The 25,401-nt window shown below is 34.8% G+C and overlaps 2 protein-coding genes and 1 pseudogene across 5 annotated transcripts in view; 2 read left to right on the top strand and 1 right to left on the bottom strand.

Moving 5' to 3' along the window:
* The window catches only part of LOC113107329 (mediator of DNA damage checkpoint protein 1-like), a 198,893-nt gene that overhangs the window by 88,677 nt on the left and 84,815 nt on the right, over positions 1-25,401 (bottom strand). The gene's annotated exons all lie outside the window — the stretch shown is intronic.
* LOC113107384 (phosphoglucomutase-2-like) lies at positions 688-10,022 on the top strand (annotated as a pseudogene).
* The window catches only part of LOC113107336 (TBC1 domain family member 1-like), a 47,914-nt gene continuing 34,600 nt past the window's right edge, over positions 12,088-25,401 (top strand). Inside the window, exons 1-3 of one of the 4 annotated variants that reach the window (XM_026269801.1) lie at positions 12,088-12,357; positions 13,717-14,020; positions 15,111-15,347. In XM_026269801.1, coding sequence (XP_026125586.1) covers positions 13,739-14,020; positions 15,111-15,347 — 519 coding nt within the window. In that variant the 5' untranslated portion in view covers positions 12,088-12,357; positions 13,717-13,738. Of the gene's footprint in view, positions 12,358-13,716; positions 14,021-15,110; positions 15,348-17,735; positions 17,911-23,023; positions 23,212-25,401 lie in introns of those variants that run through there. The other 3 variants (XM_026269766.1, XM_026269775.1, XM_026269784.1) reach the window with 3 other exon arrangements.

The raw sequence follows: 25,401 nt of genomic DNA, 5'->3' as shown, positions 1-25,401 counted from the left end.
TCACATTAACTTGAGGTTTATTGTAAATAATTTTAATTTTCATCGGAATATCAGAAAATGCAGAATATAGATAATGAAATACATTGCTATATATTTATATAGAATGTGAAAATTAACATATTCCTTAAACTTTGCTTTTAGTGAAATTAAAATTTAATTTTTATAAAATCTTTTTACATTGTATGAGTAAAAAAAATTGACGAATAAATTCTGTTCTGATTGTTATACTCTTTCAGTCATTGTAGAGTCAGTAATCTGCAACAGATATTTAAAGTCTACAATCTGAAGTCTCTTACAAATACTAATTATATACAGATGAAATCAATTTGCAGCATATAATTTTAATGTTTCTTCTCACACTGAAGTGACCTCAGTGCCACTAATAACAGGAGTTTGGCGCCCTCTACTGTATGAAATAATATAAACAAGTGCAGTTTAGGACCCCAATGAAAGTATGGATAATTTATACTTGAACGAGCTTTTATGTTAATTCAATACCTGCTCTACTGCTTTATTTATATCAATTTACGTTTAGGAACACAGAAAAATCTTAAATAATAGACAAAATGTATTGCTATTTTTTTTTTTACACAAAATGTTAAATATAGAATTTAAATTAGAATTATAAAAGTTAAAATTACACAGGCCAATCACGTGCCCCGCCCCTTTCAGGAAAACACCCCGCCCACTCCGTTTCATTCACTGGACGTGCTACATACATACAGTCGAACAGGAACATTCACGGATCACACTGTCATTCAATTCATTCAGAGCGACCGTCTCATTTGTTTATCGGTTGAAATACGGTTTACTTCCGAGTTCGATCAACATGGAGAACGGCTTGGAAAGCACAGGAGACAGTCGTCTGGACCAGGCTGTCACGCAGTGGCTGCAGTATGACAAGGTAAGACCAAACACATGCTCTTGTGTAGCTTTAAATGTGTGAGATCTCTAGTGCTTCAGCTGCATGGTACCTAAAGCTGGCTTGAAACATACATTTTAAGTGACTCGTTGACAGACAGGAACACCCTGTGATGATCAACTAAAGTCGCAGTAATCCTGCTTCCAGGAAGTGGAGATGTTTCTCCTAAAATCCTTTTAGCTCTATTCTCTCATTTTTCTCACAACTTTACAATTAAAAATACCATTCAAATGTTTGAGGTTGGTAAGATTTTACTGTTTTAGAGAAGTCTCTTCTGTTTACCAAGGCGGATTTATTTGATCAAATAATCAGTGAAAACAGTAATATTATTACAATATTAAAATAATTTTTCATTTTGAATATATTGTAAAATCGAATTTATTCCTGTGATGCAAAGCTGGATTTTCAGCATCATTACTCTAGTCTTGAGTGTCATATTATTCTAATATACTGATTTGATGCTTGAAAGATTTCTTATTATTATCAATCCTGAAAAATAGGATATTTTTTTCGGGATTCTTTGATGAATAGAAGTTCACAAGAGCAAAATTTATTTGAAATCTAAATCTTTTGTATAAAATGTATTTACTGTCACTTTTGATCACATTTTATATGTGTCCTCGCAGAATAAAAGTGTTTACAAGAGAGTAGATTTCAAATTGATGATTTGGTTAGGGTGTTTCATATTACAAACTTTTGCAGATCTTGGTAAATCTGAGCAGGTCACAGATCACTGGGTTCTTTTCCTTAGTAGAAAACTCTGAGAAGCTCGAGGAGATTTAAGAGTAAGCCTTAATTTAACCTCAAGAAAAACAATTGAGATGATAAATCATCAGGAGTGTTTCTGATTTTTAAAATTTTTTATTTGCTACAAACACATAACCTGTCTGAACTTACAGCGAAGAGCATTATGCTTTAAAATCAAAGAAACGTACAAACAGGCGCAAACGGTTTCTAGACTGTCCCAGTTACACTGAAACCGTTAAATAGCATGTAAATCAGTGTCAATGAACAGCTCCATACAAGTAATTACAATGCATATTTGTGTAGTGCCATTACAGTAATTGGAGTCTTGTGCTTAACTGGGTCACATGGTTTTACGCAGAAGTGGAAGGTAATTGATTAAGCAGAATTGGATATTCAGATGATTTCAACCTTTTTTACAGTGCAATAAAAATTTAACTGCTGCTGGTTCATTTTTTTTTTTTTTTTTTTTTTTAACTGTATTTTGGCTGTGTATTCATCAAAATGATTGCATTGGCCCATGTGCTGCTCAGAAAGGACATCATAAAATGCAGTGGATCAAGACTCTTCAATTGCATCCTCACATGGTCTCACTTATCATGAGAGTGAAAGCATATTGTCCTCACATGATGGACAGGAGACGTGTATATATTTATACACACACACACACACACACAACACTAATCCGAATCATCAGGATAAAGTGTCTGGAGACATAGAGGCTCATTTCTCCCCCCAACTCTTACTTTTATGAAAACTTTTAAATAACAAAACTGACCTAATTTACTTTTTTTTAAAAAATACACATTCCTGGTCTTATTGTGATTTTTCCGAGTGCACGTTATTTGAAATTTTTTTGGGTAAATATAGAATAGTTTTGTGTGTGTTTCCAGAATCCAAAGACGGCCGCTGCAGTGCAGACTATGGTTAAGGACAGAGCCGTGTCAGAGCTGCAGAAGTGTTTCGGGGCCCGTATGGAGTTCGGCACAGCGGGACTGAGGGCCGTCATGGGACCGGGAGTGTCCTGCATCAATGACCTCACCATCATACAGACCACACAGGTGACATACTGTAAATTCATTCTCTGACAGTAGATGGCGCTTATAGAAAATCAAAAATACATAGTAATCAGCGCTGGGTAGATGACTTACTGAACTGTAGTCCGTTACTGATTACACGATGAAAACTAGAGTTCATAGCGTAATCAATGTTACTTTTATTAGGTAATGTAATCTGACTTCTTTTTAGATCGCACCAAGATTCATCTTTGTGTGAACAGGCCTTAAAGGGAAACTCCACTTATTTACTCACCTTCACGCCGTCCCAGATGTATAGCACTTTCTTTCTTATTTTGAACACAAACAGAGATTTTTAAGCAAAATCATAATCATCGTTCCAAAAGCTATTTGTCACACTGTCGGTTTTCACAATGTCACAGTACATTTTGTGGTAAGTGAGGACATTGATTGAGCTTTATTTCTCTCTTTTTGCTTCTGGTAGGGTTTCTGTGTGTACCTGGAGCAGTGTTTTACAGATCTGAAGCAGAGAGGGGTGGTGATCGGGTTTGATGCTCGCGCTCACCCTCCTAGTGGTGGAAGCAGTAAAAGATTCGCCTGTCTTGCTGCTTCGGTCTTGATCAGCCGAGGCGTCCCGGTCCACCTCTTCAGTGACATCACACCCACTCCATACGTGGTTCGTATGAACCGTCTGTAGTCATGGAGAGAAAGTTCAGGTGTATTACTAATTCTGATATGCTATTATTGATATTGTATTGATATATGATATTACTGTGATGGTACATATATTTAGGAAATATCTATGGAGCATATTCAGAAATATTAAATTGTAACATTGTACAGTTTTTTGGTTTATTATTTAGAAGTGCTGTTCATTGTGGTTAGAGGTTTGTCATCTTTTTGCAAATTTGCTACTTCCAGCTTCAAAGAACTAATCACAAACCAACAACCAAACGCATGAGAAAGAAGAGAGAGAGACACAATTGCACAGGAGCACATTGTGAGATTGTTGCATAAGAGACTAGAATCGTTCATGAAGATTCTTCACCATTCATCAACTTTTCTGTTCCCATGAATACACGGACATGCTCTCACTCATTCTCCTATCACTCTCTCAGCCTTTCCCTCTGAGCCCTCAAACAGCTTTCTGGTTTACCTCTAGCCCAAAAACTGTTATTTAAGTATTAAGTATTTGTCCAAAAAACATTTATTTAAAAAGTCAAAAATGTCATGTTTCTTGGAATTTGAGCGGAAAAATGTTATGCCATCCACATCACTTGACATATTCTTTATCTCTCCAAATCTGTAACTTAGTGGCCCAGTGGTATTTAAATGTCTTTTCCCCATTTTTTTAGCCAAGCATTGGTCTGGGTGCAAATAATTTTTTTTTTTTGCATTGTTAGAGAGCTGCCACAGCATGATCATATGCACTTTTCATGCTCCGTGCATGTTTGCTCTACTTTTTATGTAGTTCTCTTTTTTTTTTCAAGTTTTATTGTTAACATGAAAATATCATACGAAACAAAGGTTACAGATTTATACAAATACTGCATGTAAAGCCAGAATGTATACAGTGACTGAAATTAACAGAGATAGACCGCAAATTAAATAAGTAGAGAGAAAAGAAACATACACACACACACACACACAAAAAAACATTAATAATAATAATAATAAAATGTTTTCAAATGTTTGGGGTTGGTAAGATATTTTTTTTAAAGAAATGAATTAATATTTTAATTAACCAATTAAATTGATGCATTAAATTAATCAAAAGTGACAGTAAAGACTTTTACTTGTTACAAACTTCTGTTTCAAATAACACTGTTCTTTTGAAATGTCCATTTATCAAATGTATCCTAGTATCCGCTTAATAAATAAATGAAATAAATTGGACAGTTAAGTTTGATTTTACACGCGTTCTGTGTCATATATTACTGTTAACTGAAATATTTACTTCCTTTGTAAGAGACATCTTTCCAAAAACCATAAAAATTACTTACCGAGCCCAACATTTTGTGTAAATGTAAAAGTAAAAAAAAAGCCTCTTCTCTTCCTTTCTCTTCTTTTAGCCTTTTACTGTATCACATCTAGGACTGTGTGCTGGTGTCATGGTAACAGCCTCCCATAATCCCAAACAAGACAATGGATACAAGGTATCATCCATCCCTAAATAATATGTTTGATATGAATGAAATATAGACTTAAAGATATGACCTGTTTTTCATTGTGTGTGTGTTTAAGGTGTACTGGGCAAACGGAGCTCAGATCATTCCTCCCCATGATACAGGCATCGCTGCAGTGATAGAACAGAACCTTGAGCCGTGGCCTAAATCATGGGACACTGATGGAGCTCTTCAGAGTTCCCTTCTCACTGACCCATACCAGGACATACACAGAGAATACTGCCAAACCATACAACAGCACTGCTTTCACAGGTACTCACGCAGATCTGTCTACAGAACATAGCAGATACGACGCTTTAAAGATTCCAAGATCAGTTTAATCAGTGATCTGTGAGCTGTCATCCAGCGGATACCTTTATATTTACCTTGTGTGTGTGTGTGTGTGTGTGTGTGTGTGTGTGTGTGTGTGTGTGTGTGTGTGTGTGTGTATATATATATATATACAGTACAGACCAAAAGTTTGGAAACATTACTATTTTTAATGTTTTTGAAAGAAGTTTCTTCTCATCAAGCCTCCAATTATTTGATCAAAAATACAGAAAAAACTGTAATATTGTTAAATATTATTACAACTTAAAATAATAGTTTTCTAATTGTATATACTTTAAAAAAATAATTTATTCCTGTGATGCAAAGCTGAATTTTCAGCATCATTACTCCCGCCTTCAGTGTCACATGTAACATCAGTCGATCACATGATCCTTTAGAAATCATTCTAATATTCTGATTTATTATGAGTGTTGGAAACAGTTCTGCTGTCTAATTTATTTGATGAAAAAATATATTGTTGTCTAATATATTCAATTTTATCAATTGAACACATCTTTGCTGAATAAAAGTATTGATTTTATAAAAAAAAAAAGAAAGTAAAAAAATTACTGACCCCAAATTACTGACCAGTAGTGTATATTGTTATTACAAAATATTTATATTTTAAAAACATAGCTTCTTTTTTTTCTTTTCTTTCACTTTTTATTCAAAAAGTATCACATCTTCTGAAAAAATATTAAACAGCAGAACTGTTTCCAACTTTGATAATGAATCATCATATTAGAATGATTTCTAAAGGATCATGTGATAATGATCCTAAAAATTCAGCTTTGCATCACAGAAATAAATGATCGTTTAAAGTATAATACATTTAAAAACAATTATTTTAAATTGTAATAATATATCACAATATTAAAAAATGTTCTGTATTTTTGATCAAATAAATGCAGGCTTGATGAGCAGAAGAAACTTCTTTCAAAAACATTAAAAATAGTAATGTTTCCAAACTTTTGGTCTATATATATATATATATATATATATATATATATATATACTTTATAGTCTGTTTTTCATTTTTCGTTCGTCTTGTGTTTTCACAGGGAGCTGAATAAGAATTCAAAGGTGAAGGTTGTCCATACGTCAGTTCATGGAGTGGGCCATATTTTTGTCCAGGCTGCTTTTAAGGCCTTTGACCTTCACCCTCCTTATTCTGTGGAAGAGCAGAAGGATCCTGACCCAGAGTTCCCTACTGTCAAATACCCCAACCCTGAGGAAGGAGAAGGAGTCTTGGTACAATACACTGACACACACACACACACACACAAAAAAAAAAAAATTATTATGTAAAGCCAGATGCAGTAAGTTGTGTTTGTGTATGTAGACGCTGTCCTTCGCGCTGGCAGATATAGAGGGAGCAACTGTTATTCTGGCAAATGACCCTGACGCTGACCGACTGGCTATTGCAGAGAAGCAGGAGAGGTCAGTGTTGTTTGGCATTCTGTGTGGATTTTCATTCAGTGTGTCACTTTATGAATAGCAATAATTCTTCCTGCAGTGGTCAGTGGAGGGTGTTCTCTGGGAATGAGTTGGGTGCTTTGCTCGGATGGTGGATTTTCCAATGCTGGAAGCAGCAGAAAGAAGATGGAAAAGCCTTCATTAAGGATGTCTACATGCTATCCAGCACCGTCTCCTCAAAAATCCTCCGTGCCATCGCTGTGAAAGAGGGCTTCCACTTTGAAGTACATATACTTCTAATAATAAAAATAAAAAAAGCAAGTGATTAGTCATTCTTGATGTTTTACTGACTGTCTCTCTGCATGTCTCTTTTGCAGGAAACTCTAACAGGCTTTAAATGGATGGGAAACCGGGCCAAAGAGCTGATGGAGCAGGGAAAGACTGTTCTGTTTGCCTTTGAAGAAGCTATTGGTACTCTGACATCCACACCACTAAAGATTCATGTGCATCTGTGTGTCGTTCTGTCAGGATGGGTAGCCCACTGATCCTGGGTTCAAACCACAGACCCTAGTGACGTGTTTGTCAACCAGGGGGCCAATGGATCGCTTCAAATATTCTAATGAATAGTATTTGTAATAAAATAATCTAACTTGACATACAACATACAAAAAAAAATGTAAGAAAATAGAACTACACAGAAGAGCTGTTGTACATCTTTCACTCAGCGGTGGTTTATAACGAGTCAAGTAGACCGATGACTCATTCACGAATGAATCAGCCGTTTGAGTGAATCAGTTGATTCACTGACTGAATGACTCCCTCATAAACACACAGTTGGTGTGTCCAAAATACTCTGAGAAGGGACTACAATTGAGTTTTTAATTGACGTTTGATCGCTTTTCAGCCCTAATACATATCATTATGATTTAATGAATATTTATGCATCACAATATCAATTCATACAATGCCAAGCCAAATCGTAGTATAAGAACCCGAATATAAATCGAACCATCCTCTGTATGAAATGGTTCTCTCTCACTATTCTAGAAAACAGTTGTGCAGACCTGAGAAGCTTTAATGTTGTTCTTTGGTTGCTTTGTTGTTGTAGGTTACATGTGTTCTCCTGCAGTTTAGGACAAAGATGGCGTAAGTGCGGCTGCCATTGCTGGCGAGTTTGTCTCTTACCTGGCTTCCAAAAATAGAACTCTGGCCCATCAACTCCGATCCATTTATGAGGAGTATGTGTCACAAAAACTTTGCCATTGACCTCTCTAATCATTTGTGTACTGTATCTTCTTGTTAATCACTATTTTCACATTGGCTCACTGTTTTCAGGTATGGTTACCACATTTCCAAGAACTCCTACTTCATCTGTCACGACCAAGACACCATTAAACGTTTGTTTGAGCGTCTTCGGAACTATGACGGGGAGCATTCGTATCCTAAAGAGTGCGGGGGCTTTGCCATCACAGCAGTGAGAGATCTTACCACAGGCTTTGACAGCGACCAGCCAGACAACAAGGCTGTGCGTAGCTCATCATGATTAGAAGTATTGTGATAGTTGATCTTCTGTAAAGTTTTCTTATCCTATATCTGTGAGTCTGTTTCTGTTCCTCACAGGTTTTGCCCACCAGTAAAAGCAGTCAGATGATTACCTTCACCTTTGCTAGCGGGGGCGTGGCTACAATGAGGACCAGCGGCACAGAGCCTAAAATCAAATACTACACTGAGCTCTGTGCTGCACCAGGAAACAGGTGTTCAGACGGCTTCATTATTACATACAATTATTGTTGTAGTTATTCAAAGTTTTTATTGTATTTTATTATTATTTAATTAATCAAAATAAACAAATCCAAGAACTTTACTATTGCAATAATATTTTTACATTTGATAATAATAATAATAATAATATAGTAATATAATAGTACATATAATAATAGTAATATATAATATAGTCATATAATTACTATGAATGTTATAATATATTAGAATTATTATGCTATACAGTACATCATTTTTGTATTATTATTATTAATATTCAATTTGACTTAAAAAATATATCACATCTAATTATATACTACTTTAGTCATAATATAATTTATGTTGATATATATATATATATATATATATATATATATATATATATATATATATATATATATATATACTGTATAACATTTGTATTTGTGTGTGTGTGTATGTTTTTTTAATACAATGTAATAGTATAGTTTCAATAGTAATATATTTCTTTGGTTTGTTTAGTTTATAAAAAAAAGAGGAAAATACTAAAATACAAATATGTTTTATAATAATTTATTAGATATAATTATGTATAACTTTAGTATTTTATTTTAAGTAATCAATTAGTGTTGTTTAAAAAAATTTATATTCATATTGAATGGGGGGATTTTTGTTTTGTTTTAGCTGATCATGTGCTTGAGTAAAAAAACAAATTGTATAATAACGGATATAAAAATATATTCTGTATATAACAGTATTACATGGTAAAAAAAAAAATCCAACAGTGGCCTTCTGTGCTGTTGCCACATAAAGCAAATTTATTTTATTAAGGTACCGGGTCATCAGGGTTTTCTGTACATACAGAAAATTGAGCATATTGTGCACACAGTACGATACAATAATAATAAGAGCAGTATTGTAGTTTGATCATCATGACCATAGAGCCTTAATCATAGTCTTGGCATAAATTGCTCATAATCATGTAAAAACAAGCTTTTTGTCTTCCTCTTCTCTAGTGATCTTAACCAGCTGAAAACTGAATTGAATAACTTGGTTGATGCCATCGTGGAACACTTCTACCAACCTGAGAAAAACAACCTGACTCCTCGACCAGAGTGAGACACCGTATCGCTCAGGATTACAAGGACCTGATCTATTTCTGCTATTAGTCTTAACCTGCCACACATAACCATTCTCATATCATCTATAAACTTGCTCTTGTTTCAGGAAGTGTAGATCAAATCTGGTGCCACTTGAACATGCCAATTGCCTTTTTCCTTTTTCACCTCTGTTTTGTAATCTACAATGTTATCGAATGAAATATATATTATATGAGAGACCTTTTCATTTGCCTTATTGAACAACAGTAGGGAACTCTGAATGTGCTAACATAGCAAAGAAAGTGAATTTGAATTAATATAAAGGTTATTCATTTCAGCAGATTTATTAGTTGAGTTGGTTGACAGAAATGATTCAATTTCAATTCGATTTCAAACCGAATAACCTCAGAAATTAATAATAATTTAAAAGAAATTAGAGGGACCTGACAGCCTTACCGTGGAACAAAGTGAGTTTTAGTTTTCCACATTCACATGATTCCGTTGCATCTTTATTCAGTTATCTCCGTACGGTAACTCTTTTTCTACATGCAATTTGTTTGTAAATGTTTATTCGATTTTGAATGCCAGCCTCAACCAGCTAGTTAGATAATTCATTCAGAATGTCATTTTTTTGTATAAAGTGATTTTATACCTTTCAGGTGCTCTTGAGTATAATACTGTTCTCACAGTGCTGTTTTTGCGTCTTTATTTTGCATCAATAAACAGTAAGTGGTAACCAAAAGTGTGTCTTTCATCTATGTGGAAGTGTGTGTAGTAGAAGTAAAAAACTAATATACCAAATGACACATATAGATACATGTTATTTGAACATTCATTGCCCTTGGTCTGATGGGTTCCTTAAACTGTGTTTTCATGAAGTATGAGAGATAAACTGGACTATAAAAAAGGAAGTTGCATGTAGTATCTGTTTACAGCCAGCAGAGGGTATAGGTGATCGCAAAACTTATATTTTATTTTTAACTTGTTAAATTCATGGTAATGATTTATTTGCATGACTGTATCTGTTTTAATGTTTTTTATACAGCTTTTCAGCATCCTCAGTGATTTTTTTTTTATTTTATACTCGTTTAAAAATTATGCTTGGAAAATGTCAGCATTATTTTTATATATTTGACAAAGTAATATTTTATTAATAAATGATATAATGAAAAGAAGAAAAAGCAAGTGCCTAATCATTTTCATTGAGTAAATTGTTTCTTACAATAATTGTTGTATTTTATATGCACATGTATCATTTGGCTGAGTCCTGGGTTCCCAGAGGAACCCACTGGTTCTTTGACCAGTTCATTAAAACGGCTGACCTTCTGGACACTGGAACTCTCATGAAGAGCAGAATTCCAAAGGAGTGCAACATTATAGAGGATCAGACCATCAAATAGAAAGGGATAAGAGCATCAGAGATGATGGTCGCACAAAGTTATCCTGAACTCACTATCATTAAGTTTTGTGACAACAATACAGTGATCATGGCATCGTCTGCCTTCAGCAATGAGCCTCAGGACACGTACTGTAAGTGGTCTAAGAAAGACAAAAAGTATGTCTAGGTGTCCAGTGGCAATTGCTGAGTACAACATCAACATGTGCGGCATGGACATAATGCTAAGATGCTAAGAATCTACAGCAATCAGAAATACATCAAAGTTCCAACATATATACACTACACTAACAATGATGGTGTAGTTTCAATCTTAATTCTTCTGTTGACTTTGGTTTTATTTGGGAATTACTTGTTGTCATTATGTTTCAGTTTCTGATGTCTACTGTAGAATATATATATATATATATATATATATATATATATATATATATATATATATATATATATATATATACATACATACATATATATATACACATACCTATTTAGACCCATTATTTTTTGTTCAGTGAAAGTCTACATTTGTTTTTTTTATTAGTCTATAAATCCAATATAATTATTTTAAACTTTTAAGTTATAAGCAATCACGGTCACTCTACACCTCTTTATATATAGCCTTGCACAGCTGTGACTGTACTGTGTGTGTGTGTGTGTGTGTGTGTGGAGCTCGCACTAACCCGAGGACATCAACTGTGTCACAATTGAAGCGCAGAAGCTGCGTGTGAGCGCGCACTGGGGTAGGTACACGACACATTATTATTTTGGGTAACACTTTGACCTTGCAGTCTCTGTGCCTACTATTAAATGCAATAATGCTTAAGAATATACTATTACACATTAGCTAGCTCCTTTGACGGTGTACAGTAACATGGAACTATACATTTTTGATAATCTCGCGCACTGACTACAAAATGTCAAGAAAATTCACCAAAAAAGACAATTCTGACATATTTGCTCACCCTGTTCACTATTCACTTAAAACATAAAAATATGCATTGAAAATGAATGGTGACATCAGTTTGAACACTTCCTTTCGAGTTCCTCAGAAGAAAGAAAGTCACAAGGGAAACAGCATGAGTAAACAGTGACCGTTTTCTTCTTCTTCTTTTTAAACTAAGACTGTAAACTGTGGTGAAGCTTATCAAAAAAACAAACAAACAAAAAAAAAACTTCGCAGCTTTAACATGTGAAGTGGATTTTGAAAAGCACACCCGGACTAAAAAAAAGATGAGTTCTCATTCGTTTCCTGTTGATGCTGTAAGACTCTCTCTCCGTGATCTGCACAGAACAGCATCATCAGAAGTTCATTTAAGCGTCAGAGCTGAAGACTTCCTCAATCACAGGCTCACTGCTCACACTACTCCGTGTTATTGCTATGGGTGCGACAGATACTGTGATTAATCGACTACTTTGGATCAAAGGCAGCTTGAAAATCAGGTTCCGAAGGGCCAGTTTAGTCTGCGTTGTCAAAAACTAACGGGACTGTTATTCAAGCACTTCCTCAAGGCGGTGCATTGTGTGTAAGGTAAGTGAAAGTTAAAAATCGTCTTCTATGCTAAAGCTCATTGATTGTATATAGAAATGCCTACTTTATGACCTGTGTATAACAAAATATGACCTTGCCATCTGTCCTTAAAATCTTGATATGTAGTGTGTTATTTTTAGATGACCTGGTTTGCTGGTAGGCTTCTGTATGACTCCATGACCCCTCTCTTGTATCTTTATGTTGACTTCTTGCCATCAGATAAACTTTCTGTTGTTCCTTATTAGTTTGGCTATTTATACTCACTGTTGTTGGCTCCAGTGGATTTGTGCACATGGGGAACGTCTCAGATCAGTGCAAGAGGGCAATATCTCCCAATGCTTCAAAACCAGATTTACAATGTGACCTTGACATGATCTTATCTTATAACTCTTATTTTTATGCCTTTATGTAGTTATTAGTGAAGTCCTTTGGGTGCCTCCCAATATAATGCATCCATTGGCATTATAAAAAAAGAGCAATTGTTAGTTCTATCTGCTTTGATCCTTAAAAATTACTTTTTAACGGTGTAACAATGCAGTTCTAGGTTATATTAGCCTATTTAATTTAGATGATACCACGTGAAGTACATGTTGTTATTGTCATCTAATATATATTTTTGGACAAATAAAAAAAAGTTTAAATAAAACAAAATATTATTAAATGGAAAAACTTTAAAAAGTGGAATGTAACAGACAAGTTGTCATGACAAATGTAAATAAATTCAATTAGAATTTAAAAACTAAAACTGAAATATTAAAAATAATGTAGAAATATAAAAAAATAACCCATAAAAGGACAAAAGTACTGTACATAACAAAAGTACTTTAAACTAAAATTAAGATGAAACTAAAAATTATTCAAAAGCCAATTAAAAATATTTTATTATAAAATAACCGTGGTTTTTAGACTACTTGACTTTTTATTGATTTATTTTTGATTTGGTGATAATCTTTGTATTTTTAAAATTTTATTAAAATATTATCTTTTTTTATTTAAAAATATAATCTTGTGTCTCATCTAATGCACATTTAAAGATTAAATAAGCAATAATAAATGCTTGAATAATTTTAATTCTGTTACTTTCTGTTAATTAAATGATATTCAGTATTATTGTACAAACAGTAAGACTACTTTTTCCCAGTCTTGTAATTTATAAAGAGACTCATATGGGAAGTTTTTTTTGCCTGTGTCCTTCTGTAACATTCGCAGGGACTTGCAGAATAAGCTGTTTTAATCCTCTGCAAATGGCAAAGTTGATGAAGTGGTACGCAAAGGGTTTGTCATAGACAGTGAAGTGTGTTACACCCTACATGTATCTGCACATGCATGTTTAATGTTGGTGTTTTTTGTCTTTTGAAGGTTACACATAGTTCCTCATTTTATGATTAAGAGCATGGAGGGCATTTGTTTTGAGGTCAAACCCAGAGATGACCCAATCAAAGCTCACCCTCTCTGTGTACAATCACTTCCTGGATCAGAAGATAAGAGCAAGAAAGAGGAAGGGGAAGAGGAGATTCAGTACAAGCTAACTCTTGTAGGATCTTTGGCCATCCATCCACAGACCACCATGGCGATGCTCCCTTGGGTTGTGGCTGAGATACGGAGGCCCCGGTCGGGGGAAAAGAACAGAAACCTTGAATTAAACGGTGCTCAATCTCCAGAGGTCAGTTTTTAAATGCGATATTAAAAATCTATGTTAAAAAAAGCATGCACACACAAACATGTTTGTTTTTGTGAAAAGTGGGGACATCCCATATGCGTAATGGTTTTTATACAGTACAAACTGTATATTCTATCACCCTACACCAACCCTACACCTAAACCTAACCCTCACAGGAAACTTTGTGCATTTTTACTTTCTCAAAAAACATAATTCAGTATGATTTATAAGCGTTTTGAAAGATAAGGACATGGGTTATGTCCTCATAAGTCACCCTCTTCTTGTAATACCTGTGTCATACCCATGTCATTATACAGAGTTGTGTCCTGATATGTCACAAAAACAAGAGCACACACACACACACAGACACACACACACACACACACACACACACACACACACACACACACAAAACAAAAACAACAATGTAAAGCCTATATGTAAATGTACTGTAAAGATACACTACTGTTTAAAAGTTGGGGTATGTTAGTCTGTTATGTCTTTGAAAGAAGTATCTTATGCACACAATTAAAAATACAGTAAAGACAATAATATTGAGAAATATTTTTTTCATATTGCATTTTAATACTTTTTCAAATATTATTTATTGACGCAAAGCTGAATTTTCTGCATCATTACTTTAGTCTTCAGTGTCACATTATCAGAAATCAATTTAAATCACGCTGATTTGATGCTCAAGAAACATTTCTGATTATTATAATGTTGAAAACAGTTGTGCTGCTTTATATTTTCTTCGAAAACAATGATATATATTTTTTTCAAGATTCTTAGCAAGTTAAAAATAATATTTATGTGAAACCGAAAGCATAACAAATGTCTCAACTCAGTTTTGATCTATTAATGCATCCATGCTGAATAAAAGTATATATATAAATTCTTACTGACCACAACATTTTCATAAAGAAAGTATACAAAGAAGTATTATTTGGAAAATATACTATGGTACATATTATTGACTATTTTGTTGTACTATATTATGTACATATGACACTTCACATCATGACACTTTTTGGTGCTTTTCTTTTTTGGTACTTCTTAACTTTGATTTTTTTTCTCTCTCTGATGCTCCAAGGTTCGAGATCAGCCTGTGGTGCTGAAGATCTCTTCCAGTAAAGTGTGCTGCGTTCTGGAGACAGCAGGCCCGGGGAAGCCATGGGACCCATTGCAACACATGGTTCTGTTTGATCACAAGCCTCATCGTATCACCAAACTCATTCACAACAGCCAAGAGCCCAGCTATTTTGGCTGTCTGCTCAGAGAGGAGATAAAAGCATCCTGCTATGTATTCCGCTGCCAGGACCACATGAAGGTAAGGGGACATTTTTTGATTAGCATCATTTGATTGATTAATAAAGAATACAAATATTAAAAAAGGTAAATGCAATCTCAAATTACGTTTTTCTAACAATGCTGAGTTTATATCTCATATTTCTGACCTTTTCTGTTTTTGTTTACATCTTGCAATTTTGGCTTTTTGTCTCAGAAATCAGAATTCACATCTTTTATTTCAGATTTGTTTTGCATATGTCGGGGTAAAAAGTCAAAATTGCGGGATGTCAATTCGCAACTGCAAGGTATAATCTAGAATTTCTGAGATTCCCAAATAAATCCCAACTGCAAGATTAAAAATTCGCAATCCTTGGGAAAAACAGTCTGAATTCTGAGACGTAACCTCACAACTCTGAGATAAAAAGGTCATAATTACCTTTTTAGATTTGTATTCTGTGGTGGAAACTTCCACACCAAGCCTTGCCACTATAACAATGAATTAGCATTGGTAGATTTGAGATTATTGTGTTCATGGGTGTTAGAACTGTTAGAGGTTTACCACAGGTGTTATTCTCACATATGACTTTGAAGTGAATCTCGTTTAATGAGGGAAAGCTCAGATGTTCAAATGCCATCCCTTCCTCCTCATGGGTGTGTGTGCATCTGTGCATGCATGAGTTTTGTGCAATAAGACACAGCACCATAACAGCATGAAGACAATCAGAGAGAACAACCAGAATGAGTGGTGTCCATGCAAAACATTTCACCAACAATGCTAGAGTGTTGCAGGTAGATGCCAGCCATTGCTATGCAGTTGCTAAAGTGTTTAGAGGGTTGCTAAGTGGCTTCTTATTATTAAGGGATAGTTTAACATTAAAGTATAAGCAATAATAATTGTGATTCTTGTCTTAACAAACACCAGTAATCATAAAGGTTAATTAATGAAAGAGAGCAATATTCATGTCAAGTTTAATAAACGTGGCTATCAATTACCATAGAAGTTATAAAAAGAAGTTTATGTGTGTGTGGGTTTACAAGAGTTTGACCTTTGACTCCAGCTTCACATGACATCTATGGCAGATTCACATGACTTCTGCTATCTGTACTAAAGCTAAACCCCAGTACAGATCTAAATAGTGTTTTTGAAATAAGAGAACAAAAGGATGTCTTTATTGCAGTGGTAGACTATGGTGTTTTATTACAGTGGAGATTAGAATGTTCATTGATATCGGCTCGTGATGATGGAGTGTCTGAGATACAAGTTGTGAAGCTTCCTGCATATAGGCAGGATGTAGATCTAAGTTGTCATGGTAACTGTTTCCTGTGTCAGTGAGCCAGCCACAATGTGGCGACGGACTCCTGGTGATTCTTTATCGTCGTGGTTAACAGAAATAGAGACAGACAGGTGTTTGTGTCACTGTCTTTTAACCACCCTCCACTTTCCAAAATCAGTTTATGCATGCATATCTCAATTTCTGAGATGTAGACTTCACATGCTCTATGTTATTTTTTTTTTAAATAAAAAACAACAGTTGAATGGAATCTTCATTTATCCATAAATGATCAACTTCCATGTTTGCTTTGCATCCAATTTAACCATAATTCAAAGAGACATAATTCTGCATCTTTCAGTTTAGCATACCAAATGAGTATGACAGCATATTTATTACACATTTAATAAAGATTTGATGTAAAATATTTTGTTGAAAATGATAGATATTTTTGCTTTCATTAAAGCAATTTGACTGATCGTCTTTAAAGCAAATGACATAAATACTAAGATATTTAAAATATATATATATTAAGTATACAAAAACGGATTTACATTTTTTAGGCGTATAATTTGAAATGAAAAAGTATTACATTCGAGAAAATGTTTCTATGGTCCATCAGTTTATACATTGTTATAATTTACATTTTGTAATGATAAATATTTTATTTTATAGAAAAAAATGCTAATTTCCACAATCTGTCAGTTTATACTGTAATTTGTAGCGAAATTTTAAATTAAAAAAGATATATGTTCCTACAGTTTGTCAGTTTATACAGTGTCATAATTGATCATTTGTGATGAAAAATGTTCTATAAAATAAAATAAAAATTGTCAAGTGACTGTAAATCCTATCTGCCACCAGGTGGTGGCCAAATCCTGATCTTAGAAAAACATTTATTATGCAGAGAGTGAATAATTATTTCAGCCAACAACCATTAATATTATTATTTATAAATAATCTTAACCCTAGTCGAAACATGACTGAAAAGGTTTTATTTATATTGCAACTAGTTACTATTATTGGAACCCCCTTCCAATGGGATCTAAATGAAACTTATTTTGTAAGCTTACATTTGAACACTTTCCACCAAACACAAGATAGTTGTTAGACAGGTTTGTATTCCCGTGGATGTGATATGATCTGATCCTCCAGTGTAATTTTCTCTCATCATGTGAATGTTGCCGTCACATCCCACCCAGTTAACTTACACACACCACAAACTCGCAGAAGTTTGACTGTCTCCATGAGCTCTGGATGGCTGAAGCGAGGAAAGCGCGCTTTCACATCTTTCATTTACTGCGGAGGGATGTGAAAAGCGAGCAGCAGCGCGTGAGTAACTTACCTTTATAACGTTTGTTTGGAATTTACGTTGGAATTTTACGTGTGTTAGCATGCGTAGCTACTCGGTTAGCCGCTAATAAGAGTTTAGCGAACATAAAAATATATCATTATTCCGTTGTTATTTCATTTAATTATTTATTTTTCCCTCCTGTGAAGAGCGAATAACTAATTGTTTATATTACTTCTTATAAAGTAAATGTAACGTTAGATAATTCACTTTTTCTTTGTGAAGTTGCCTTTATGGATCTGTTTGAACATACTAGGCTGCCTATCTAGACAGCATTTTTGGGCATCGATTCAAATGTTCATAATGACTACAATGCTGTCTAGGTAGGCAGCTCACTGTGTTTTAGAGACATTTATAGTCTGTTAGTTTTCTAATAAGGTATTACTTCGAATATTATGGTTAAGGTCAAATAGTCGTATTGTACATAACGTTTCTGGTCTAAATTAATCAAAGTATCTTAACTTGATGGTGGTTATTTGATGCACGTCCTGATTTTGCCAAGTTCGATGTGTTCCTAGGTCAACATATTTTGTTGACCCTGGAACAACATTTTACTCCAAAAATATATTCTTAACCATATCCCTACACCTAAACCTAACCTTAACCATGATTAATCCCTAAAATCAGAGGAAATGATAGATGAATGACACTGATGTACAAGCACCAAACACTGATTTTAAGCGTAAACTTCACAAAATCTATAAACTGGTTCTTCAAATCTGATTGGTTAATCACAATGTTGTTCCAGGGTCAACAACGATGTTGTCCCAGGAACATGTCTCACTTGGTAAAATCAGGTTCTGCGTTATTTGATACAGTCATTTATCTTCATGTAGGAAGGGATCAAGCTTATCGAAAGCTGATTTTTGGAGTTGAGATGGTTTAAAAAGTGCATCATGTGTCAGTCATCAAATTCAATGCAATTTATCAAACATGTTTAGATGAAAAGGGTGGTGCAGTCTGTATAAGTGTGCTCTTTCAAACAGCATTCTGTTCAGAGACTAATGACACTCGGAGCATTGTGGAGTGAGACTGATGCAGTGTCAGATGTGTTGTGTGAGAGGAAGGAACGTCAAGAACAAGATGGGGAAGTGTACACGAGGGATGTCAATCATTTACATAGACTATAAAAGCTGTTTTTGCACATGAATGAAGGAGGGCAGTGAATATAATTAGTCATTCATTCCTAGCCTGTCAGATTGTGTTTTGTGTTCAGTTTTGTAGTGGTCATCTGATCATCTGGTTTCTGTAACTTTGTGGATGTGTTGTGCTCAGTGTAGTTCAGTAGTCCTATCAGGTTTTCCTGTGGTGTTTTGTGTGTTTGGCTGCCACAGATTCTTCAGTAGTAAACCATTCATTTCTAGCTGTGTGTCACAGACGGTCATGTGTCCCAAGCTCAGTTCCTCCTTCTTTTAAAAAGTTCCTAAACTGGTGTGTGTACGCAGAACCTAAAAACCTGTAGTTTTGTATGTGTGTGTTGTTTATACTGCTATTGCTATATATATATATATATATATATAATATTTAAATTAAACTACTGTAACTATTCTAAAATTTATTTTATTATTATTCACATAAAATAATCACTTTTACGCTATTAGTCTGAGTTTTAATAAAACTATTCTATTTTTGGAAATTCTCTTTGATTATTAAATTTTTAAATAGAGATGCACCAATCGATGTTGTCGGTAATAGTTCTTACAAAGAAAATCGGATTCTGCAAAAAAAAAAAAAACTCGGTATCGGAAGGTTACACTTACAAAAAATATCAGTTATCGGAATTGGCCATATTTTTTTAATAAATTCTCACTTTTAAATATTTTACTAATTTTAATTAAAACAGGATGTCATAAAATTGCATGTGTAATAATCCTAAAATAATGTTATTTATAATGCTATATAACATTTAACACTGCAGGACGTCGTGGTCACAAGCTACCCTGTTTTATCTCATAATCATATATGACTAATTATGCTATTTACGTTGAGTTGTGGTAATTACATGACATCATCGTCTAGTATTTCCTCTGTCTTCCTGTGACTTCCTGACCTCAAAAACCTGAACTTTGAGATAGTGGGCTTGTGAGCGAGTGTGCAGTGGTTTTGTACTCATGGGAAATGTGTTGTTTGCAATATACTGTTGTTTTAAAAGTGTGTAGTGAAACATGACAGATACATTAATGTAAATATTTGAGAAATGACACGCAGTGATTTAAAAGAATTTTCAAGTAATATATCTTTGACATTTGTCTGGATTGTTTGTCCTTCTTGTCCAGAAGTTTTCCAGCATTGTGTGTATGTATAGGTGTGTGTGTGTGTCTGGATAAAGTCAAAGCTGTGTGGCACTCCCCCTTGTGTTCTGTGTATCTCTCTCTCTCCCTCCCTTGTTTAGATGTTAATAGGTTTGGTGTTGCAACATATTTTGTAATGATTATACCAGCACTAAAAGACTTTTAAGCTGTTTGTGACTCACGAAAGTTGTTCATCAACTTGACTGTCAAGGTATTTGTGTTTTAAAATGCCCAAAGCAGTTCACTCTCCATTCACTTTGACTGGTTTAAGTTGTTGATTGAGTTCAGATCTTGGTGCTTTGTTTGCTAATAATGAGCTAAAGATGCCTGTCTCCTTCGCTCATCCACTGAAGGACTGGAGCTGTTTATTAGGGCCTTTTCTGCTCTTCTGTGTTCATGCTAAACTGAAAGGGCACTGACTTCTCTTTATTTTTGGATTACTCACTGTTCCAACCCTCCAGACTTCCTCTGTGTGAGTAAGTGAGTGAGTGAATGTGTGTGTTACTGAGTAAGAACAGACCATGTGTTTGTCTGTCTTAAGTGTTCTTGGGCACAGAAAACTGTGATGTCTTGTTCACGACATGCATAAAAGCAGAAGCAGAAGTTTGAACAGGTGCATCTTGCACAGTCTTGACTAGGATTTGGAATCCGGTTCCGGTTCCATTAAAGTCATTAAACAACTATTAAAAAAATAGTGCTGAGTTGGGCTGTCACGATATTAGATTTTTAATATCATGGTTATTGTGGCCATAAGAATTCATGATATTAATATATTGTGATATCTATAGAAACATTGTGGGAAAAAATATCAGTCAATTGATTTTTTACTTTGTTTATTGAGTTTTTCTTTTTTTTTACCCAACAAACATAAGCTTACCGATAAACGCAGGGCACAAGACTCTTCCTTTCTGCATCTCCTTTGAAGCTCCTATGAAATAACAAGAGAGAAAATACTAATAAATATTAAAGGGGGGGGGGGGGGGGTGAAATGCTCATTTTCACTCAATATCCTGTTAATCTTGAGTACCTATAGAGTAGTACTGCATCCTTCATAGTGTGACGTGTGGGCGGAGCTAAAGAATCACGAGCACCAGTAGGCTTTTGCGTGGAGAGCATTTGGAAGTTGTGACATTACCGTGAGGGAAAAACCATCATCCAAAACAAACCATGGCTAACAGTCAGATTCAGCGTATATTTATGATCCAGAATCAGATCCCGAGGCTGAAATTGAACAAGAGCAGCAGCAGCAACGACTACATCAGGAAGTCTCTATGTGGTTTGTATTGAAACTGTATATATTTGCTTAGTGGTTTTGGAAAATGACTAAGTTCCACTTCATGTCGTCTTTTTTTTTTCTTTAAAGGTGTAATACATGTGGGAAGTGCAGTTTGATGACAACATCGCATGTTGTTTACTTGATGTGCTTACGCGCCGATAGCTAAGTGAACAACACAGAGATATTTGAAGCAGTTTTACTCACCACATGCGGTTCCAACACACGATCATGACCCTTTTTCGTTGGGATTTTATTATCCTTAAGAAATAAACGATATGCAAATCCGGCGTCAAACTGGGCCTTGTTTGTAAAACAAGCATCTTCGAAATGCAGGGAACAAGCAAAAACACTTGCACAACTCCGTTGATGCTCTGTAAAAATAAACTCCATCCACTGGTCCCTTAATGCTGTTTCTCTTTTGGTAATCTGTGCAGGGTTGTCTTCCCCTGGCAACGAAAAACACACTCCTTTTGTGACATTTCGCGACGCTCTCGCTCTGATCAGTGAAGTCTGTTGTGCTCTCAGTGCTCTGCTATACGGGAGCGCGCTCTTCCGGCAGACGTGCCTCAGGACCCATATAAGGAAATTCCGCTCCATCTAACGTCACACAGAGCCATACTCGAAAAAAAACGTTCCGAAACTTGTGACAAACCGGAACTTGTGCGAACTCCTTCAAACGTACAACTTAATTTTTGAAACTTTGTCCATGTTTAGCATGGGAATCCAACTCTTTAATAGTGTAAAAAACTCAGTATGCGTGAAATAGCATTTCACCCCCCCTTTAATGGTAACACTTTACAATAAGATTGTAAATTGTCATTTATTCACATTAATGTATTAACAAACATGAATGAACAATACATTACAAAATGTATTAATCTTTGTTAAGTTTAATAAAAATAGAGTCATTCATTATTCATGTTAGTTGCACAGACAGTGCATTAATGTTTACAAATACAACTTGTGATTTTAATGCATAAGTAAATGCTGAAATTACCATAAACTATGATTAATAAATCAATGTAAATACATCATGGTATTATGTGAATAAATGGGCTTACTGTCTTTAAATTAATTACTGTATTCCAAATACTATTATAAAATGTTAACATATTACAGTAGTGTGAATAAACTGATTTTTTTTTCAGATGCATTACAGAAATTTGAATTTTAAGGGAAATTTTTCATAACTGTTAATTATCATTATATTAAATATAAAAAAGTCACAATGCAAAAAAATAATTGTTACTATTCGTAGTGATCCATTTTTGTTAGCCTAAATAATTTGTCTTATATACAGATAAACCACAGATAAAGCCATCTCAGAGACAGAAGAGAAGGGAGGAGGAGAGTATGAGAGATTGTAACTTTGCTGTGTTTATAAAGGTGATCTTCCTAGAAAGAAGTCACAGTGTGGCGCTCTGGCTGAACCACATTGTTCTGAATCAGCAGGGAAGGCGGAGCCAGAGTCAGCTCTAGGTCCTAAAAAACAGAGGAACAACTAAGAGAGAGAGAGAGAGAGAGAGAGTGTGAGGGTGGGACTGAGAAAAACAGAGAAAGCTTTGAGGGACTCACATTATCCATCTGAAGGTACAGGAAAATAAAGGTGAAGATGCAGAAAAGTTAAAAAAGTGAGGAAAGCTGGAATGAGGGAGAACCCAGGAAGGTGACGATCAGGTTTGGACATGCCTTCTCTGCGTAGATGGCTCAGCCAGGTGAGTTATACAAGTGTATGAGAAAGTGTTCATTGTTATTTATGATCACAACATTTCCAATGTATTGTGAATAATCTATATATATTTCCTTAGACATCCTTTATTTGTTTACTAGTCATTTGCATGACAGCATGCTTCCATTGTTGTCTTCCTCAGCAATTAGGCTGCATGGGAGCAAAACTTTGACCCTTGAAGCATCTGAACTGTTGTGTGGTTAGTTTATTTTAATTTGGCATCTTAGCTAGAATGAAGACATTATGGTCTGCTTATGCGTAGTTGTAGCTAGAAACCAACTAGTCTCAGGTATTCCTGGTTGCAACAGGCCGTTATGCAAGACAAGTCTTGTTGATACTTGAATTTACAAGTTCATCATCTTTGGCAGAAAAGCTTGCAACCTTGGACTCGTGAGATTATTAACAAAAAGAAGTGACTTGTTTTGCATAGATTGAAAGTCTATTAAGTATCATTTGATGATTAATGACCTTCTGTCATGTGGTTTCCATTGCAGAACATCAATTGGATTTCTGTCGCTTTCACCATTTCTGTCATTTCTTCCCATTTAGTTGTTTTCATGTTGTCATCCTCTTCTTATAAAAACGGCCAATGAAATCACTCTCACACTGTGGTAGCCAATCAAATTATTCCTTTATAAAGCTACTCTAAATAGATTAAAGCCCATTTTTGGTGTACTAACCCTTTAAGCAAGGTACAAGCAGATCAGAAGTAAGATTAAAGATTATTGCATGTATATGAAACGCAGTTAAAGGCTATTCCGGATATTTTGGAAGGTTAAAATTGGTCACAGCTCACAAAACCAAGTTCAGATTAACTCTATGGGTGTGCTGATAGATCTTAGTGTTAAACTGTAGGCCTGCTTTGGATCCAAACTTAAAGTTCACTCAAAAATAAACAATCTGTCATCAACATGAGGTTGAGTAAATGATGACAGAATTTTCAGTTTATCAATGCACATTATTTAGAAGTAATATAAATTCTTTGTAATCTTTGTAACATTATTCGTAATCGTTCATCAGAATAATACATTTACATTTATGCATTTGCTATAATCCAACGTGACTTCTATAGCGTTTTAGGTATACATCTGATCAGTTCAAGCATTCCCTGGGAATTGAACCCATGATATTGGGGTTGCTAGCACCATGATTTTCTGTTTGAGCTACAAGAATGCTATACTTATAAGTCGTTTCTCTTTTAAAGTTTGTTTTAAAATAGGCTTATGCCAATTATGCTGTGTGGGTTATTGGTTATTGTTAACCAATAGCCAATTAATGTCTTTTTTCATTGTAGTTAACAGTAATGAAATTAAGGTTATGCCAACAATAGAACTGGAAAAAGCATTACCAGTTGGCTCTGGCTTTGAGCTTCCACATCCTGGTCAAAAAAGCCTCCTGATATTCAGGAGAGTAGACTGCAAATTCATATTCTGGTCTGGCTCCATTCTAGCATGGAGAGCCCATTTTTTCATTATCCAACTTATTTTGAAGGATAAAGTCATGTTGGAAAATTTGATATTTTTTAAATATCTAGTTTCACTCTGAAATAAATTGAGCAGTGAATGCTATAAAAAGAGCGGAGATTTCAGATCTACTTTCTTTTCTTTTCTGTTCTTTTCTTTTGTGATCTACTGTCTTTTAACACCTTTATCTGAGACAGATGATGAGTCAGTATTCAACATAATATGCTGATCTCATATCCTGAGATTCACATAAACATGCACACACACTTTGACTCACACGCTAGCGTGTGCTGAATAAGAAAAAAAGAAAATGCACTGGATTGGTTTCTGTAATGAAAAGCACTCATTCAGAAACCTTCAGCTGTGTGATAGCTTTGATTAGCCAAAGAGCTGTTTGAAGAGTTCTTCAGCTGATCAGATTACTGGGCAGCATCTCCATCAGATAGCTGAGGGTGCAGTAGGTTCAAACCAGCACATATACACACAGTTTACTATGCTCCCTGTCCTAATATACTAGCCGTTTTGTCTGTATATATACTTAAACAATTTAAGCAACAATTAAAATGTCAAACTAAGTTAACTTCACTTTTAACCAAGGTCCTTTGCTGTTATGTAGGAAGTCAGTTCCCTTCCAGTTCACAAAGGTCTGCTAGCAGGTGTATCACATTATCTATAAACATATTCCACTAACATTTAAGAACCAGAAAGCGTCC

The sequence above is a fragment of the Carassius auratus genome, chromosome 1, assembly GCF_003368295.1.
Source record: "Carassius auratus strain Wakin chromosome 1, ASM336829v1, whole genome shotgun sequence".
NCBI lineage: Eukaryota > Metazoa > Chordata > Actinopteri > Cypriniformes > Cyprinidae > Carassius > Carassius auratus.
This window is presented reverse-complemented; position numbering and strand designations above follow the sequence as displayed.